Source organism: Lepus europaeus, chromosome 14 (assembly GCF_033115175.1).
Source record: "Lepus europaeus isolate LE1 chromosome 14, mLepTim1.pri, whole genome shotgun sequence".
In the NCBI taxonomy this organism is placed as follows: domain Eukaryota; kingdom Metazoa; phylum Chordata; class Mammalia; order Lagomorpha; family Leporidae; genus Lepus; species Lepus europaeus.
The window spans coordinates 36966995-36986569 of NC_084840.1; the positions used below are offsets into that span (position 1 = coordinate 36966995).

The 19575-nt window shown below is 41.8% G+C and overlaps 1 protein-coding gene across 32 annotated transcripts in view; it reads left to right on the plus strand.

Annotated features, from left to right (window-relative positions):
* Positions 1-19575, plus strand: part of DISP1 (dispatched RND transporter family member 1) — a 191053-nt gene that overhangs the window by 164895 nt on the left and 6583 nt on the right. For all 32 annotated transcript variants that reach the window (XM_062210395.1, XM_062210418.1, XM_062210428.1 and 29 more), the window contains 4 exons: positions 7606-7729; positions 8546-8673; positions 9025-9122; positions 11775-11872. In XM_062210395.1, the coding sequence (XP_062066379.1) occupies positions 7606-7729; positions 8546-8673; positions 9025-9122; positions 11775-11872 (448 nt within the window). The remainder of the gene's footprint in view (positions 1-7605; positions 7730-8545; positions 8674-9024; positions 9123-11774; positions 11873-19575) is intronic.

The window sequence follows — 19575 nt, forward strand, 5'->3', positions numbered from 1 at the left end:
TCTTTTTCAAATTGTCATAAAATATAAGGTAAAAATGGCCATTTTGACTGTTTTAAGAGTACAATCCTATGGCATTGTGAACATGCACACTGTTGTACAACCATCACCATCATCCCTTTCCATCCAAAACATGACCTGCTTTCATCTTGTGAAACTGAAACTGAAACTCTGTGTCCATTCAACAGAAGCTCCCTGTCTCCCCCTCCCACAGTCCCTGGCAGCCACCATTCCACTTTCTGTAACTTTGAATGTGGCTTCCCCAGGTACCTCATGTGAGTGGAATCAAGCAGTATTTGTCCTTTTGTGGTTTCCTTATTTCACTTAGCTTAAAGTTCATCCTTGTAGTATGTATCAGAATTTTCTTCCTTTGTACAATGGAATAATATTCATTTGTATATATAAACCATAATTTGTTTAGCCAGTTCTTCTTCCATTTTTGGTGAAAAAAATTGCACAATATTAAATAATTAAAAACTTGGAAAAAAGATGAAGGGAAGAGCTATGCAAATAAATATGTCATATTAGGAAAATGAATTTCATTTTTCTAGAAATGATAGGGCTTTCTCAAATGACCAAAACTTGCATTTTGAAATGACTCTTGTATTTTTCTCTCTGTTGGTACATTGTTTTCTTTAAGAAGTCTTAATTTCTAATGTTTTGTGTGTACATATACGTATAAATACAGTTGTTTTTTTTTTTTTTTTGGACAGGTAGAGTTAGAGAGACAGAGAGAAAGGTCTTCCTTTGCCGTTGGTTCACCCCCTAAATGGCCGTCACGGCCGGCGTGCTGCGCCAAACCGAAGCCAGGAGCCAGGGGCTTCCTTCTGGTCTCCCATGCAGGTGCAGGGCCCAAGGACCTGGGCCATCCTCCACTGCACTCCCAGGCCACAGCAGAGAGCTGGACTGGAAGAGGAGCAACCGGGACAGAATCTGGCGCCCTGACCGGGACTAGAACCTGGGGTGCCGGCACCACAGGCAGAGGATTAGCCAAGTGAGCCGCGGCTCCTGCCATAAATACAATTTTTTCAAAAAAGCCTTTCCTGATTACCTCTTTTCCTCTCTAGTTGGTAGTAATGTCTCCCTTCACTCACAAAACTTCTAAATCCCTCTAAAAATACACCTCTTTTTACCTGATTTTACAGATATTTGTATACTTGTGTGATTTTTCTTTCTTTCTTTTTTTTTTTTTTTAAAGATTTATTTTATTTATTTAAAAAAGTTAAGGAGAGACAGAGAGAGAGGTTTTCCATCGGCTGGTTCACTTCTCAAATGGCTATAATGTTCCGGGCTGGACCAGGCCAAAGCCAGGAGCCAGGAGCTTCATTCAGGTCTCCCATGTGGATCCAGGGGCCAAGCATTTGGGCCATCCTCCGCTGCACCTTTGCAGGGAGCTGGATCAAAAGTGGAGCATCTGGGACTCGAACTGATGTCCATATGGGATTCTGGTGCTGCAGGTAGCAGCTTAACCTGCTATGCCACAATGCTTGCCCCTGCTTGCATGATTTTCTGTATTAGGCTGTTAAGTTCCTTTAGGATAAGAGCTGTGTCTATTGTTCTATATTTCCAGAAGGCCTTGTATCGTTCCTATTCAATTCTAATTGTTGAATGGGCTTCATACTTTACACAGAAGAAAGACGTCTGTGTCCTATTTTTTGCATGTGAAATTTCTCAAATGTCAGTGACTTTCCCCACTGAATTGAAAGTTGATGTCACTGGAACATTGTGATCAATAATATCTTGAAATGTCCTACCCTTCAGGGACAGCAGGAATAAAGGAAGAGTTATTAAAGGAAATGAAAGGAATGGCCAAGGCAAAAAGGATTTTTAGGAAGGAAAGGATAGCTAACACTGTTTATTATTGCTCAGGTCAGGAAGATGAAAACCGTAAGGAGTGAGTTGATTTTGGCAGTTCAGAAGAGCCATGGCTGCAATGGGTTAAGGACGGGTGGTTGGTCAGGAAAATGAGGCCTTACACTCTCCCCAGCATAGCTCTCTGCTTGGAGGGGAGTGGAGAGAGACAAGAGCGTTTGGGAAAAGGCAGCAAAGTGCAAGGAAAAAAGTCTTTATAAGCTAGGAGGAAAATTTATCGTGTGTGTGGGTGGGGTGTTGTTAGAATAGAAATGACCCATTTAAAACAAGCCCCCCATTTAATGTCACTGGAGCATAAATTGGCCTGTAGACACTCGGTTTGTTTGTTTTAACAGTTATTTCTGAGATATTTCCAGAGTAAACCCAATAATAAGGTGGCTGAGAGTCTCAGAGTATATTTGAGGGATTTCTCATCGAACACCAGTGAAAACTCCAGTGAGGCGGTGACCACCTGGACCCAGAGCTGGGCAGCACGCCCACTAGCACAGGTCCACTGCTCAGGCGTGAGCACGTGTCATTCACTCTGCTTCTTCTGTTTCCTCATCCTTTGAAAAGAGGGTGAGGCCTTCAGGTCTGTGTACTGTTTGAGACCTAACCTGCTGAGAAAGCGATGTGAACTTGTGCACCGCAGCACCCTGCACAGAGCTGTGGCCCCTCACCACAGCAGCCGCTCCGGCAGTGGGGCTTCGGAGAGAAAACACTCACCCAGCCATCCTCCGGAGAATGACTACCTGCCCTAACCCAGGACGCAGACTGCATTGACAGCTGTGAGGAGGCGTTGTCTAAAGGTTTCCAAAGTTAGACCAGGTGCATGACAGACAAGTAATATTTAATGTGCCAAAGGGCACGTAGTGAAAGGAATGATCTTTTTGAAAATTCTTACACTTTTCAGAGAAAATCATACGCAAGTATTTAGTTTTCAAACTTAGAACATATACCTTAAACCCAAGAGTAAAATTAGTGTATGCGGGTACAGGTGAGATTTATAGCCCATTTTAAATTCCCCTTAGTTGTCCAATTTTCCTGTTTTATTAGATTTTTATCTTGGTATTACACTTATCGTCTGGATTTCACCTACTACATGAAACTTTCACTTCTCAGCCCACAGCTGTATGATACCTCAGCATAGATAGCAGGAAGAACCAGAAACATTCTCAGCACTGTTGTGGGGTGTAGAAGATACACTTGGCCGTGTAAAATTTACCCAGAATAGTTGGGCTTTGCCCCCGTGGTGCTATTTGTATGCTCAGGATGGTGATTCCATCTCTGAAGTATGAGCAGTTGTGTCTAGGAAAGGTTAGCATGTGAAACATCTGCTGTGGAATTGTAATATAGTAAGGTTAAACGTGTTTGGAAGAAATGTGCTGAAATCACCATTGCCATAAAGTTTCCATATGTAGGCAGTGCACGTATATGGTCTATAGCAGTGCCTATAAAATCAAAACCAAATGTTTTCAAAGGGAAGAAAAGCAATTATTGAATGAGATTTTGAAGGTTGCTATGCATGTGTGTGCAGATTTTTTAAGAACACAAAACAAAAAGTCTTTATATAGGCAAATGAAACCACAATATGAAAACCAAGCAATTTGGGGCCCACTGGCCTCCACTGATAATATGTTTGTAGGTTAAAAAAAAAAAAAAAAGGAAAGAAAGAAATGCACTACTGGTTTATTTGAAAGAGAATGGATCCATTTAAAATAAAGTGTAATGAATGATTATAGAAGCCTGGGGCCATGTTCATTTCACAGGGCTGATATTTTAAAGGTCTGAAATGAAAAGGACTCTTTTCAAAGTATGAAACAGTGAACAGAAAGTCTCAAATGAGCTAGTGAGACAAAGGACTTTATTGCTTCAAAACCAGTCACTTTCATCTTAGTTTGCATTTGGTGGAGGAGGAAATAAAATAAGGAAAATATTTTTTGCATTGGGTGTGTTCTTGAAATGTGAAAGCTTCTGGCTTCTTGGTATTTACATTTGAGCAACCATAGTCAACATGTTGTGATTTATATGTTTTCATTACAATCAAAATTATTAACAGGTTATTCTGTCTTATCTACCATAATTTTTCATTAATGTGTTTTTTAAGATTGGTTTGAAAGGCAGAGCAAGAGAGAGAGGGAGAAGGGGAGAGACAGATCTTTTTTTTATTATTTTATTTTTATTTTTTATTTTTATTTTTTGACAGGCAGAGTGGACAGTGAGAGAGAGAGAGAGAGACAGAGAGAAAGGTCTTCCTTTTGCCGTTGGTTCACCCTCCAATGGCACCGTGCTGATCCAATGGCAGGAGCCAGGTGCTTCTCCTGGTCTCCCATGGGGTGCAGGGCCCAAGCACTTGAGCCATCCTCCACTGCACTCCCTGGCCACAGCAGAGAGCTGGCCTGGAAGAGGGGCAACCGGGGCAGAATCCATCACCCCGACCGGGACTAGAACCCGGTGTGCCGGTGCCGCAAGGCGGAGGATTAGCTTAGTGAGCCGCGGCGCCGGCTGAGAGACAGATCTTCTGTCCACTGGTTCACTCCCCAAATGCCTGCAACAACCAGGGCCCACCCAGGTTGATGTCAGGAGCTGGAAACTCCAAATGAATCCAACAAGGGTGGCAGGAGCCCAGCTCCTTGGGATATCACCTGCTGCCTCCCAGGCACATTAACAGGAACCTGGATGGGAAGCGTGGTAGCCAGCTCTAGAACTGGCATTCTAATCCCAAGTGGCAGCCTACCCTACTGCCCTCCCCCTAAGTTTTATTAATCTAAAATTTGGAGTCCAGTGAATGATCTGCACTTGTCCTCTGGTTCTGTGTGATCTGGCATATAGAAATTAACTATTAGTGGGGCTAGGAATTTTTTATTGTGAATTTTGGGAAGCAGCCATTTGTGGTAAGTTTATTATTCCTGAAGTCTTTGGTTCCTCTTGGTTTGAGAAGAGAGGCGACAGCATAGTGATTAAGAGGCCAGGCTCTTGAACCAGACCCAGGTTCCCAGTTTTGCAACTTTGAACAAGCCTGTGCCCCAGATTAATCTCATAAGGTTCTTGTAAGAATTAAATGAAATGATATCATCTTTCTAAAGCACAAGAGCTAATTGATACTTCACATAAGTGAAGCTACTATTATTTATTTTCATAAGATTACTTTAAAAGAAGGGCAGTAGAAATTCCTGCACGGTGCTCCCCCAAAGCATACTTATGTTGTATTTTAATTTTCTTAATAGAATTGTAATTTGAAGCAAATATTCCACAAAACCAAATCTTTGAAGTTAAGAGATCAGTACATAAAACCAACAATCTATTCTTTGAGAAATATATACTATAGAGCTTTTTCCACAATGACATTGAGAGATACCAGTTTTATTTGTAACTGCTAGCATGATTTTGAAGAAGTAACTCACAAATATTGTTCTGACTCTGTTTCCAGTCAGCCAGAAACAGCCATGATAGCAGCCAAATGAGCTAGTATTGTTGTGAGTTTGAGAGCTGTGATCCACAAGTAAGGGTCTTCTTCTAATAATAATATTACAGATTCGGCAGAAGAGAAAACAGCACAGGAAGTAAAATTGGCCATTAAGGCATTTTATCAAAATAAAGATATCACCAAGGAAGAATATAAGGAGATTGTGTGGAAAGCAGTGGATGAAGTTTGTCATAGTAAGAGTGGAGAAGTAAACTCCACGAAAGTGGCAAATCTGGTAAAAGCCTATGTAGACAAATACAAATATTCACGGAAGGGGAGCCAAAAGAAAACTCTGGAAGAACCTGTGTCTACCGAGAAAAACATAGGCTGAAGTGAGGAGCGCAGTAGAGGACATTGTCAAGATTTCTGCCAAGTGCAATTGCGACTTGCACCATTCACTGAGAAGCAAATGTGACTGACTGAAATTCAGTTTTTATAAAATTATTATTTTTTAAATGTAGGAGATCATGTTTTGTTCTAAATAAATATAGTTCTGCAAAAAAAATAATATTACAGATTCAGGAAATCAGAAGTTTACAGAATGAGTTTTGGATTTTAGAGACAGTTCAGTTTAGTTATCTTCTTTTGGGCATTCTGTTCATATCAAGACCTGGAAGTATCAAGACAATAGGCATGGGGCAGGACCTTCTGGGGGGCTCTAGAAACAGGTCTTACAGGGTGTGGGAGGGCTGTCTGGAAGGGTTTCTTGACAGGATTTGGTTTCCACGATGGATGAAGAGACTGAAGCCAGGCTCCAGTGGCTGGAGACTGCCAGGGTGTGGCAGTTATGAGGGTGTCTGTTCATTTAGTCACTAACCACATTCTGAGCACCTTCTAAAGGGACTGTGCTAGAGTTCTGAGTAGACAAAAGTCTCTATTATCATGGGATTCACAGTCTAGTGGATAAGTTCAGTATAGTTTTAGCTAGAAGAAAAGTTATAGGTTAGTGGGAAGGGTTTGGTTATTTTTTAAAAAAAGATTTATCTGGGGCTGGCACTGTGGCGCTGCGGGTTAAAGCCCTGGCCTGAAGCGCCAGCATCCCATATGGGCGCCAGTTCTAGTCCCAGCTGCTCCTCTTCCAATCCAGCTCTCTGCTATGGCCTGGGAAAGCAGTTGAAGATGGCCCAAGTCCTTGTGCCTCTGCACCTATGTGGGAGACCCAGAAGAATCTCCTGGCTCCTGGCTTCAGATTGGCAGAGCTCCAGCCATTGCGGCCATCTGTGGGGTGAACCAGCAGATGGAAGACCTCTCTCTGTAACTCTGTCAAATAAATAAAATAAATCTTAAAAAAAAAAAAAAAGATTTATCTATTTATTTAAAGGGCAGAGAGAGAGAGGGAGAGATCGAACTTCTATCTGCTGGTTCACTCCCCAAATGGCTGCAATGGCCAGAGCTGAACCAATCCAAAGCCAGGAGCCAGGAACCCAGAGCTTCATCTAGATCTCCCTCATGGGTGCCAGGGCCCAAGCACTTGGGCCATCTTCTGCTGCTTTCCCAGCTACATTAGCAGGGAGCTGGATTGGAAGTGGAGCAGCCAGGACTAGAACCCGCACCAATATGGGATGCCAGCACTTCAGGCCAGGGCTTTAACCTGCTTCTGGCCCCAGGCAGCTTGGTTTCGTTATTTCTAAGATTTACACTATGTCTGTGTGTTTATAGACTGTGTTATTCTTAAAGAAGTGATACAGCAAAGGTACTGAGAGAGAAGAACTGCAGAAACAAAAGGTCTGAGAGCTGGCAGAAAGGACAGATTTTCTTTCCTCTTACGAAGTGTGGATTTTAGAGCTTCTCTTTCTTAGGCACAGATGCAGACATAAAGTGCAGGTTACTCTCCGTAACCTGTAGCATCTGACCACTGCTCTTTATCACAAAATGGCGCGTCCTTGTAGTCTCCAGCGACTGTAGTCTGGCTTCAGTCTCTTCCTAACCGCAGGGACTTCTCCTTTACCAAATCCTGCCGTGACGTCCTCTCTTCCGGATCCCTTCCCACACCCTGATTGACCAGCTTCAACTGGAGCATCAGAACCTGGACCCCTTCCGGAGGCCCTGCCCCGTGCCTTAGTCTCTTGACACTCCAGATCTTCATACAGACAGAATGCCCGATGGAAGTTGACTGGATTTTGTAATTTCCTACTACAATTACATTTAAATACTTATAATCCCATTAGACCTTTTATTGAAAAGTATTTGTACTAGGTCATATGAAGATTTATCAGCTGCTCCCCTGGGTGGCAAAAGAACTCTGCCTTGCTTCTAAGAGGGCTTCTTTGTAATTTTTTCTGCTTTTATAGTTACGCAGCCCTGATCGCCGACTGGCCCGTGGTGGTCCTGGGCATGTGCACCGTGTTTATTGTGGTCTGTGCCTTGGTTGGACTGCTGGTGCCTGAGAGGCCTGACTTCTCCGATCCACTGCTGGTAAGGATGGAGTCTGTACAGTTTCTCTGTTTTCTCCAGCCTGACATCGTCTGCAAAAGTTACGTATTTCCATACGTGTTGTGTTAGGTTACTTACTATCTCATGTCTTGTCTGACCTTCTTGATCCACCAGTGAATCTTCAACTCTTTCTGAAAAGTATACACATATTTTATCTGTGTCCTTGGGTTCTTAAAAGGTCAAAGAACTTGCTCATCACCCAATATCTAGACATTTTGGGTGTCGGTCCTCCTTTTTAAGCTATAAAGCATTAAATTAGCAAATCTGCAGACCATAAACATATTTTTATAAATATACTGTTTCTTTTTCCACCTAACGAAGTAAAAGGGATCTCAGTAGTACTGATAAATAACCAGGATCTACTTTTTAAGTAAGTGTTCCTCTGGCATGGACTAATGAGGGAAATAGGATCAAGGGGAATGATAAACTCTTCATAAGCACTGTAACAATGCATAACATAATTTAATTTCACCATAGTTTTTACAAGATAAAAATAAGTATCTACTAAGTGCTTAAGCATAAATTAGAAAGGTAAGTCTCTGACACAGTTGTTTTCCTTTCTCCTGAGACATACAGCATACCAGAGACTCAAACTATTTTGTCACAGTAAATAGGTAATCATTATCCTGTCAAGTCATCTTGTTTTAAAGCAGTTCTCCGCGAATAACTGCAAGGAACATCTGTATTGTCTGTTGAAAGCTGTACCTCACTTTGACATTGCTTTCCCAAGCTCTGATTATAACTGTACTTAACCTGAAATGAAATATACTAATGAGAACTTATAATATTTTACTTTAGGGTTTTGAACCAAGAGGGACTGCAATAGGTCAGAGACTGGTCACATGGAATAATATGGTGAAAAATACAGGATACAAAGCAACATTAGCAAATTATCCGTTTAAATATGCAGATGAACAAGCCAAAAGGTAATTGTTTTTATAAAACTTTGAGGCAAAATAATGCTTAATGAATTCCTCTCTTAATGTGGCTAGAGCAAAAAGGTTAAAAGTAAAATGTGTGGTTCAAAATCATTTGCCACTAAATTTAACTTCTCATTGTCATTTAAAATTGTATTGCCGTAGGATAAAAACATGAGATTTTATGTTCTTTTTTCGGAAATGAAATGAGAAAATTTATATCAATCGCTTGTTAATCCTTCCAACTTAATATTAAGCACTGGAGAGGTTGTAGCTTTGAGAATGTGCTGTTAGAGGTACACACAATGGCCTTAAAATAGCTAGACCTTTACCGAGGATCAAATTGTGGTTCTGTTTCAGCCACCGGGATGACAGATGGTCAGATGATCATTATGAAAGAGAAAAAAGAGAAGTTGACTGGAACTTCCACAAAGACAGCTTTTTCTGCGACGTTCCAAGTGAGTGGCATCGTAGCTGACCAAACCCCTCAGCAATGCCCTGGCGCTCAGGACTGAACGTGATCACAGTCTGAATGGAGAGCAGCGTGGCTAGTCCCACAGCTCCACTGTTGCCATCAGATGTTCAGAGGTGTTAGCCAATTAACTTCTTACTTGATTCCTCTAGATTAGTCAACTATTAGTTTGAATTATCTATCTATAATAAAAACAAAGAGATGGTTGAGTTATACTCAATTTTAAGGGGGCATATAAATCTAATAAAAGTCTTAACTTTTCTCAAATTTTAAATCATTTTTTAAAAATTTCTTGTATTATTTATTTCTAGATTAAGTAATAAGTATGTATTTTTGGATTTAATCCTGAAATAACCCATTGTAGTGTTAAAAATAAGCTTTGATTCACTCAAAAAACATCTATTAAGAGCTTTTTGTGTGCCTGCCTTGTTACTGTGCAGTAGAGATAGAGAGGTTAAGAAAATAAAGTCCAGAGGTCCAGAGTTTGAATGCCTCTGGGGCTGGCACACAACAGGAGTAAATCAAGCTAGCAGAAATGGCACCTGCTTCATCTAAACCTGTTCCCTAACTCAGCAGAATGTGGCCTTGGAGAAGTGAGGTCCCAGATGTTACAAGAATTTTCTAGAGGTCAAGAATCCAGATTTTATTGTGGAATCACCAGAATTATAAATGTTGGCAGCAAATTGGCTAAACAAAATTCAGCGTAGCATAAAGTCAGCCTGAGCGCTGTGCAACTGCAGGGAAGGAGAAACACCTGGCATAGAGGAATATATATACGAGTGTGAGTCATTGATTAACCATAGTGATCAGGAATGAGGACTTGGGGATAATTAGAATTTCGGATTAGGGAAATGTTAACCTTAAAGCTCTAGTGGTTCCCATGTTGGTGTTATCATTGAAAAGTCCTCTTAAATATATATTTTCTTGACTTAATAGAACACTAGAGGGCTTGATTGGGATCTTTGATTTTTCTAGTCTCAGGGTCTTTATTTGGAGCATTTTACTGTGTGAAAGTGGGAGATGAGATGGAACCTTATGTTGATCCGAGGAGGCAATACAAGTTTCCTTGTCCCGCTCTTCAAAAAATGTATCCGGAAAGTTGAGCTCTGCTTAGTTGCATGTTTTTGGCTGGTTTATTTCTCTCAAAGTATTACTGTCCATTACTGCTTAGCCAATAGCTGTTATTTAACAGGGAGAACATGAGCAGATTCCTTAAATGTAGTTTTGTTCATATTTCAGTATTCAGTACTAAATATTTGTCTCATGAGTAATAGGTTTTGCTTTGACGAAAGCCACTACCAACTCTATGTCATTGGAATGGTTCCGTTTCCACAAGGCTGAGTTTGCTCCCCAAATCAGCCTACACAATTGCAATTTGATGGAGACAATGGTTGACTAAAGAAAACTTCATGATCATGAGTAAAACCTTTGGAATAAAGCTTGACTCATTAATTTGTCAACTGATTTTCTTTGTTAGCACAATAGACATGTTAGGTATCAAAATTAACCTGCTCAGTTTATTTAGTTCATATTAAGGTTTTTTCTAATGGCTGAGGAGGTAGAAACAATACTTAGCATCTATTTTTCATTTATCTCATTTAATTCTCACAACTATTTGAGATATATAAGGAGCCAGGCTCAGAGTTGTTAATCCCCTAAGGCCACACCACTAGTAAATGGCAGAACCTGGTTATACCTGAGCCTGACTCCAAACACCCTGCTCCTTCCAGTACATCATCCAACCTTCCTTGTTCTAAAACACTCTCTATTGATCTGATTCCTGCTATTTTTCTCTAGTTGAAAAGCACAGAGAAAGAGAATTATTCCATTTGTTGGAAGATGCCCCAGATGCCCACAACAGTAGCCACCGCTGGGCCAGGTCAAAGCCAGGAGCCCAGAACTCAATTCAAGTCTCACTTGGGTGGCATGGGCCCAGACATTTGAGCCATCTTTTGCTTCTGCTGCCTCCCAGGATACATTAGCAGGAAGCTAGATCAGAAGTGGAATAGCCAAGATTTGAGCCAGAGACCCTGATGGGGGTTGCAGAGACGTTTTAACCCACAGCACCATACCACTACTCTTTAATCTGATTTCAAAGTATTTTTTCCTAGACTCTGGAATACCAGAGAGATCAGAATATGGAGTATGTCTGTGATCCTGGCCAGCATTTTAGTGCTTTTAAATTAATCACCTCACATCTTTTCACTGTAATTAGCCGCCAGAGAGGGTATCTTTGTGACTCACTCCTGATATTTCCCAGTGTATGATTCTTTGACTTTGTAAACTATTCTGATTATGTGTTATGAAATTAAGAAGGCAGTCAATTAATTTCCTGTTGAAAGTTATTATAGATTTGTCTTCCTAATTATAGTCTGATCAGAAATAGATTTGTTTTATAGTTCCTACAGTTTTAAGATATAGTGAATAGATAAAGACTTTGAGCTAAGGCAATATTATAGTATCACTTTTTCTTTTTTACATTTTCTCCTGGAATTTATCAAAGGAAATAATCCCCTGCTGCTAATGAATTATCCAGGCAGCTTCCCAGTTTGAATTATTCCTGAATGATGAGTCTTATGAAATAAAGAACTTATCAACTTTTTTCTTTTCTTTTTTTTTTTTTTTTTCATATTGCTAGGTGACCGATACTCCAGGGTGGTATTTACTTCAGCTGGAGGAGAAACGTTATGGAATTTACCTGCAATCAAATCAATGTGCAATGTAGATAATTCCAGGGTATGTAAAGTAAAACCGAAATGTGTTTAGCACAAATAAGGTTGTATGACTGAAAAACCCCTCTTACTGCTGACCTGGTGTCCAGTCAGGAACACACTGCAAGACATACCTGCTAAGGACAGACTCCAGAATGCCAGCCTTGCCTTCTTCTTTTAAAAAAAGGATTTTTTAAAAAAGATTTATTTATTTGAATGTCAGAGTTACAGGGAGGGGGAAACAGAGAGGTGGATCTTCCATCTGCTAGTCCATTCCCCAGATAACTGCAGTGGTCAGGGCTGGGCCAGGCCAAAGCCAGGAGCCAGGAGCTTCTTCCAGGTCTCTCGCATGGGTGTCAGAGGCACAAACACTTGGGCCAACATTTGCTGCTTTTCCCAGGCCATTAGCATGGCACTGGATCAGAAGTGGAGCAGCCAAGACTCAAATGGCGCCCATATGGGATGGCAACGTTGCAGGCAGTGGCTTTACCAGCTATGCCACAGGGCCAGCCCACAGCCTTGACTTCTTTCAGTTTCCAGGAGCAGAGTGGCCCTGTGTTCCCCCACCTTCAAAACATGCCATCTTCCTTAATAAAGAACCCTGTCTCTTGCAACTTACATTTTCTCTCCATGTTGGTCTTTTCTATTACTTCAGAACAGTAGTTTAAGACTTGTTTTCTTCTTTCGTTGTACTTTCATTGTTCACTAGCTTTTCCTCCTGAGGCAGCTGTCAGCATCTTAATTATGCAATTTAATGCCTGCCTGTCTGACAATCAATATGTTATTTGGGCAAGTGACCTAAAGGAAAATGGAGTGAGCAGGCTGGGAAAGGGTCATCAAAGGGCATGAATACAGTATCTGTATAAATGGCCAGAGCAACCCAAAACAGACTGCCCTGAACTTAACACCTGTGGCTTCAGAAGAACCAGGATGCAAGAAGACAAGTGCTTCCTGTCTTAGTCTTTTCTAGAGCCAAAAAGATGTCAACACCAGAAAACACAAAGTCAGCCCCTGGGCTTGGAAGAGCTGTCATCTCATATGTTCAAAGGCAGTTTCTCCAATTAGAAATTGCCGTCTGATGTGACTAATGGACCTGTCCAAGCACAACAACCAGGCAGGAAAGGAATCTATTGTGTTCTTAGCATAGTTCTAAAAATGTAAAGTCACTGGTTAGTTAAAAATCAAATCACGTGCTGTGCTAAGAGCTAGCCTGACAACATCATGCAATCTCCTGTTCTATCGACAGGACTTCTTTTTGGAACTGGGGTTACAAGGGCTCTTAGAGGTCACCTGAACCAGTTTCCCACAGTGTGCTGATATAAACCTTTCAGAGGACTAAATGGCTTACCCAGGTCACCTAGTTAGTTGTTCCCAGATCTCCTGGCTTTCCACATTCTTTGTTCTTGGAGACTGTTTAAAGTTTGTTTTTATTTGAAAGATGAAGTGTGTGTGTGTGTGTGTGTAAGAGAGAGAGAGAGAGAGAGAAATCATCCATCCACTGGTTCACTCCTTGTGTTCTGCAATAGCCAGGATTGGGCCAGCCCCAAAACCATGAGCCAGGAACTCCATCTGGGTATCCCATGTGGGTGGCAGGGACCCAAGCACTTGCGCCACCATTTGCTACCTCCTAGCGTGCGCATTAGCAGGAAGCTGAATCAGAAATGGAGATCGGACTCCATCCCAGGCACTCCAATATAGGATGCAGGTATTCCAAGCAGTGACTTAACTTGCTGTGCCACAATGCCTGCCCCTGGGAGGCTGTTGATATGTTTAAAAATGACTTTCCTATTGATTGAGATGTCAGGATTTTCTGTAAGCACCATCTTTTTTTTTGCCCAACTCCAAAGCCATAAACCATCTATAAACAAAAAGTGTCTTACTGTGTGGCCAATTTTTATTTGCTATATGTTCTTTTCTTCTACAACCCATAGCTCCTTATTTGTAGGCTGTGAATATATTTCTCCTTGTCATATATTATGACACTTTCTCATATAGAAAGCTTTCTCTATAAAGTATAAATATGTAGTGATACCTCATTTGTGTAAGGCTTTAAGCTCACAATAGGTCTGTAGCCCTGGAATTTATAGCACCTTTTAACATAGCAAATTAGAAGTTAAACGCAGAAAAGTTCAGCCAGTCTGGTTACTTTATAATTACACTTTGGATCGGAGCACTCATGAATTTTTTTACGTTTTTACATTATTCCATCATGGGTTGATCTTCAGACCTTCCATATCCCTGAACACTGTAAAGGGTTGAATTCACTCAACTAACTAAAGCCAATATTTGTTGAGCATTTACCATGTGCCAGGAAATGTTTTAAGCACTTGGATTATGTCCGTTAATGCTCATAACCATGTTATGAATTAAGTGCTATTATTTTGCTCATTTTGTAAATGAGAAAAGTTCACATAGGTGATAAATGGCAGATTCCAGAGTTTATACTTTTATCCACTCTGCTTTATGCTTCCATAATGAAGGCAGTCTCCCATTTTGGTTTTGTTTCATTTCATGTGTTTCACTTCATTTCCTACTCAGATAAACCTTGAAGAGGCTTCCTGGCCTGGAATAAGCATCTTTTTTGTTTGTTTTTTAAGAGCTAGCAGTTTATTCCATGAGTACATGTTAGAGTGAACGCACTCAAAGACTCAGGAACCAGGAATACTGTTTGATGGCAGCTTTCATAAAAGGAACCAGTATATTATTTCATCTATCTGTATATCTGCCTATCTCTGTATCAGATGATAAAAAATCAACATAGTGAGGTAGCTTACAAAAACACACCAAACGTAAGATAAATAAATTGAATGAACTACATGAAGGGAAAATAATAAAGCTAAGACTAAGATTTAGCTGCAATAATACATATCCCACAATCCTGTACATTTGTAGTGGTAAGTGAGCTGCAAAGTTCTCTCTAACCTCCAAGCTGCTAAAGCAAAAAAGAACAAAATTTGTTTTTTAGGAAAGAATAAACTAAGACATGTAGGGAATCATTTTTTGCAGTCTATATAAAAGTGAGATGTTGTGTACAGAGTTCTTAACCACATTACAACATTGAATCACAGCTGATTTGTGAAACATAAGTAGTTGAGTAGTAGCAAATGTTATAGTAAATGAATACCTACAGGGACTATAGCGGTAACATTTGCAAATGTAGCTCTCTAATGGCTTGGCTTGATGCATTTGCAGAATTTTTTTAGACTATCTAAAGGAATAAATGTTTTCTTCTTCCCTGAGTATTTCTCTGTGCTGGACTCATGACAAGGATTCTACAGCAGTGAGTTCAGGTTCATAATACCTGATAACAGCAGGACATGCATATTTTCTAGGTCACACACTAAGAGCATATGTGCACACTTTGGCAATGAACTGGCAAGAGAGTAGGATTGTGGTACTCTTGTGAGAACTGGAGGAACAGTCCCAAGGCACATGTCTGGATGAGTGGTTGTTAACAAGCCACTCACAAAGCCCCAGGAGTCTACCTCAGAGACCATGATTATAACTTTAACTTGTTAAATACTGTTTTTACCAATTGCAGATGCCTTTGTGAACCCAGAATAATAAACTTTCCTCATAAAGATAATATACTCATCAGATACCTTAAGTAATGATGTAGTTAACAGCTCAGCTTTTTGATTATTGCTGCCTTCTTCAAATCTACCAGCTCAAGCCCCTACGGTGAATTGGGTAGACCATATCCTGAGGAAAGACTGCTTGGTAATCCTCCTGCCCCGCCCCTCCAATTCTGGTTATTATACTTAAGTCCTTTGTTATTAACAAGTCTCAAGTTAAATGGGACACAACCAAATGACATAGAACAGAAGAGCTTAATTGTCATTGAGTTGATTCCAGAAAATGTCTGGTAATCAGTGTAATATCTCAGTGAGACCAGATGTTTTGGTTGTCTCCTGCCTGTGTTTACAGCACATTTAATTCAAACTCCGGATTCCCTGTAAATCACAAACCACTTTCACTCACAATTCAGGCAGGCGCTGGTTCCCAAGGTGAACAGCCTCTCTCGGCTGCTGCTGTCCGCCTCCCAGCAGAAATGCCCGTTTTCCTAGACTCGAAGGAGACGAAGTCTGTTCCCTGCTCGCCTCCTCTACTCCTTTTCCCACTCCTGAGTCTTGGTGCACTAGAGATACTGGGGCTGTGAGCACTCAGCTTGGAAAAGAGATTTGAAATTTGGTGCTTGAGACTCTGTTTACTGGAGTGACTTTTGTGGACAGCTGGACTGCCCCTGCCACGTAGAGGACCCCAGAAACATTTCCCGATGCTCATGTCAGAGGGGGCTGTGGAACCCTGGTTTCCTCCCTTCTGCCTTTAACTTTCAGTATGTGGGCGACTTGCTTACAGGGGAAGGAGACTCCTGCAGTCCGTGCAGCCCCGTGATAAGGGCTTAATTTTCCTCCTTTTATTCTTTTTTCAGCGTCTTAAAATATCTGCAACTTAGCCAATAGTTTTAAAAGTTAAGGTATCATTTAGAGCCCCGCTGGTTTCTTCTTTTTCTCTCTTCTCTTCTTGCACCCCCTATTTTAAGTCAACTCCACCCTGCTACTATCTAACTAGGGAAGTGTGCAAAGCCATGTTATAACCACAGAAGCAAAATGATTCCCTGAAACATCCAATTTGTGAATAACTAGAATTAGAAGGGCCGTTTTCCTCATGCATGTCCTAAGAAATTGCTCTCGCTCCATTTTTATTTTATAAACTTCAAAGATTTTGAAATTATTCTTTTGAGTCTCATTTTCCAAAAATACAACAAAAATACAGCCGCCTTCTGTGTGAAGCTAATCCTGCTTGCTGACCTCTCAGAGCCACAACACAACAGGAGCCTCTGTATTTGTGCATCTCAGCCACAGTGGACTCAGTGCCGCCCAGCAGACTGCCACACTCCCTCTGCAAGTCATAAGACACTCCCTCGCACACATCAGATGATACGAAACACGCTGCTGCAGCACGGCTGTTTACTTTTCATCCAGTTTCCCAGCCACACTGAGCAGCTTGAGGATAGGGAACACTGTGCCTTATTCATCTTGTTTACATCCTCAGTACCTTCCCCCCCCCACTTTTGGATGGAAAAATGGAAGAGAACATAAAGCTTCTTCCCTGAAAACAGACAATTCCTTGACCAATAACATCCTTCAGATTCAGGGTGCTGGGTGGTAGAAAGTCCCAGCCCTGGTGTCTTCCCTCGGTCCTTATTTCTTACCTTGTAGGAGTCCTTGAAAACGGTTTTCCAGATGTTGTGCACTGGGGACGCCACCTTTGAGTTGGAGGATTGGCTCCCCAGCGGCTAACTAGCGTTTGTTTCTGATAGCAGCCATCAAAGTCGTATTTGGGCTGTGTTTATAATGTCCAATTTTTAAATCTTTGGTCAAATACACACATTTTAAAAACACCTGCTGTGGTTGGAAAAGGTTATTCAAGGGCAGAATTCTGTGCTTTCTTTGCCAGGTTTAGCTTGCAATTTTATTTCCTTTATCTTTGACTTTTGGTTATTTCAGCAACTACAGATATGTTCCTTCTAGCTGATCCCGTTCACTGTCTTTCATGTGAAAGCTGCCAGAAAGTGGGGTTGAGTGCCTTTTCTTTCAGTTCACCAGGCTGACTCGGGCTGCCGTGTTATTTCTCCATGGAATAAAATCTGCATGGAAGCCAGTGAGGGCCTATGCCAGGGTTTAATAAGTTTAGTAAATTCAGGTGCTTTCATTTTCTCCAAATTAGCATATGTGAATGTTTTTACCTGGAAACAATGTGAATTATCCTGTTTGGTGAAATGCTAATTATTGCTCTTCAGAAATGAGCTTTTAAAAATGCACTCTTTGTGAAAGTAAATAGTATTTTAGTGCATTTGAATAATAACCCTTTTGGCTCATTTTTCTTTATGCCTAATAGAAAAGATAGGAAGTGACTATTTTTTTTTTTTAATTGCAGTTGTTTACATTTGAAAAGTCTTTACAATCCCAAACATCTCCTTAGGAGGCAACCCTTCTTTTTTTTTTTTAAGGTTTTTTTTTTTTATTTATTTGAAAGAGTTACAGAGAGAGGTCGAGACAGAGAGAGGTCTTCCATCCGCTGGTTCATTCCCCAGATAGCCACAATGGCCCGGAGCTGCGCCAATCCAGAGCCAGGAGCCAGGAGCTTCTTCCAGGTCTCCCACATGGGTGCAGGGGCCCAAGGACTTGGGCCATCCTCTGCTGCCTTCCCAGGCCATAGCAGAGAGCTGGATCAGAAGTGGAGCAGCTGGGACTAGAACTGGTGCCCATATGGGATGCTGGTGCTTCAGGCCAGGGCTTTAACCCACTGTGCCACAGCGCCAGCCCCTACGAAGTGACTTTTTTTTTTTAAGATTTATTTATTTATTTAACAGGCAGAGTAACAGAGAGGGAGAGACAAAGAGAATCTTCAGTCTGCTGGTTCACTCCCCAAGTGGCCACAGTGGCCAAGGCTGTGCCAGGCCGAAACCAGGAGCCAGGAGTTTCATCCAGGTCTCCCATGTGGGTGCAGGGGCCCAAGCACTTGAGCCATCTGCTGCTGCTTTCCCAGGTGCATTAGATTGGAGCTGGATCAAAAGTGGAGCAGCTGAGTCTTGAGCCAGTCCCATAAGGGATGCCAGCCTAATAGATGGCGGCTACACCACAATGCTGACCCCCATCCAACTTTTTATTATGGAAACTTTCAAGCATATGAACAGTAGAGAAAACAGCCCCTGAAGCCACATGGGCAGATTACTGAGCTTCAGCCGTTTTCAGCGCGTGGCCAGCCTGACTCATCTACGCCCTGTCCCTAGAGGTTACTCCCTAGTAAAGTATTGCCACAACCAGGATTTCAGGAACCATAAGTGATTTGATTCTTGGTTAGATCCAAGTTCCAAAGAGCTGATACCAACTTCTCTGCTTTGAAAAGACTTTTCAGTGTGTGCTTGACAAGCCTAGTTCACACCCTTCTTGTACTTTGGAGTTTCTTCCCTGGAACAGCCTTTAGTAAACAGAGATGGGGGAAAGTGATAGACCAGGGCGTCTTCTGCTTTGGGACTTCTCAAGAGAAGGGGATGGGCCAGCCCTGCGGCACAGAAGGGTAAGCCTCCACCCACAGCACTGGCATTCCCATATGGATGCTGGTTCAAATCTCAGCTGTAGCACTTTGATCAAGCTGTCTGTTAATGTGTCTGGGAAAGTACGGAGGGTGGCCCAAGTACTTGGACCCTTGCACCCACATGGGAGGCCTGGATTAAGCTCCTGGCTCCTGGCTTCAGCCTGGCCTAGCCCCAGCCATTTAGGGAGTAAACCAGTAGATGGAAGATTTCTCTCTCTCTAACTCTGCCTTTCAAATATGCAAATCTTTTTTTTTTTTTTTTAAGATTTTGTTTATTTGAGAGGTAGAATTACAGAGAGAAAGGTCTTCCATCTGCTGGTTCATTCCTCAAATGGCTGCAATGGCCAGAACTGGGCTGATCTGAAGCCAGGAGCCAGGACTTCTTCCTGGTCTCCCACATGGGTGCCAGGGCCCAAGGGCTTGGGCCATCTTCTGTTGCCTTCTCAAGCCATGGCAGAGAGCTGGATTGGAAGAGGAGCAGCCGGGACATGAACCAGCATCCATATGGGATGCCAGTACCACAGGAAGAGGCTTGGCCTCAACACTGGCCCTAGTAAGTAAATCTTTAAAATGAAAAAAAAGGGAGGGGGAAGGGGCACGAGGGGGCATTTCTTCTCACTCCCAGGG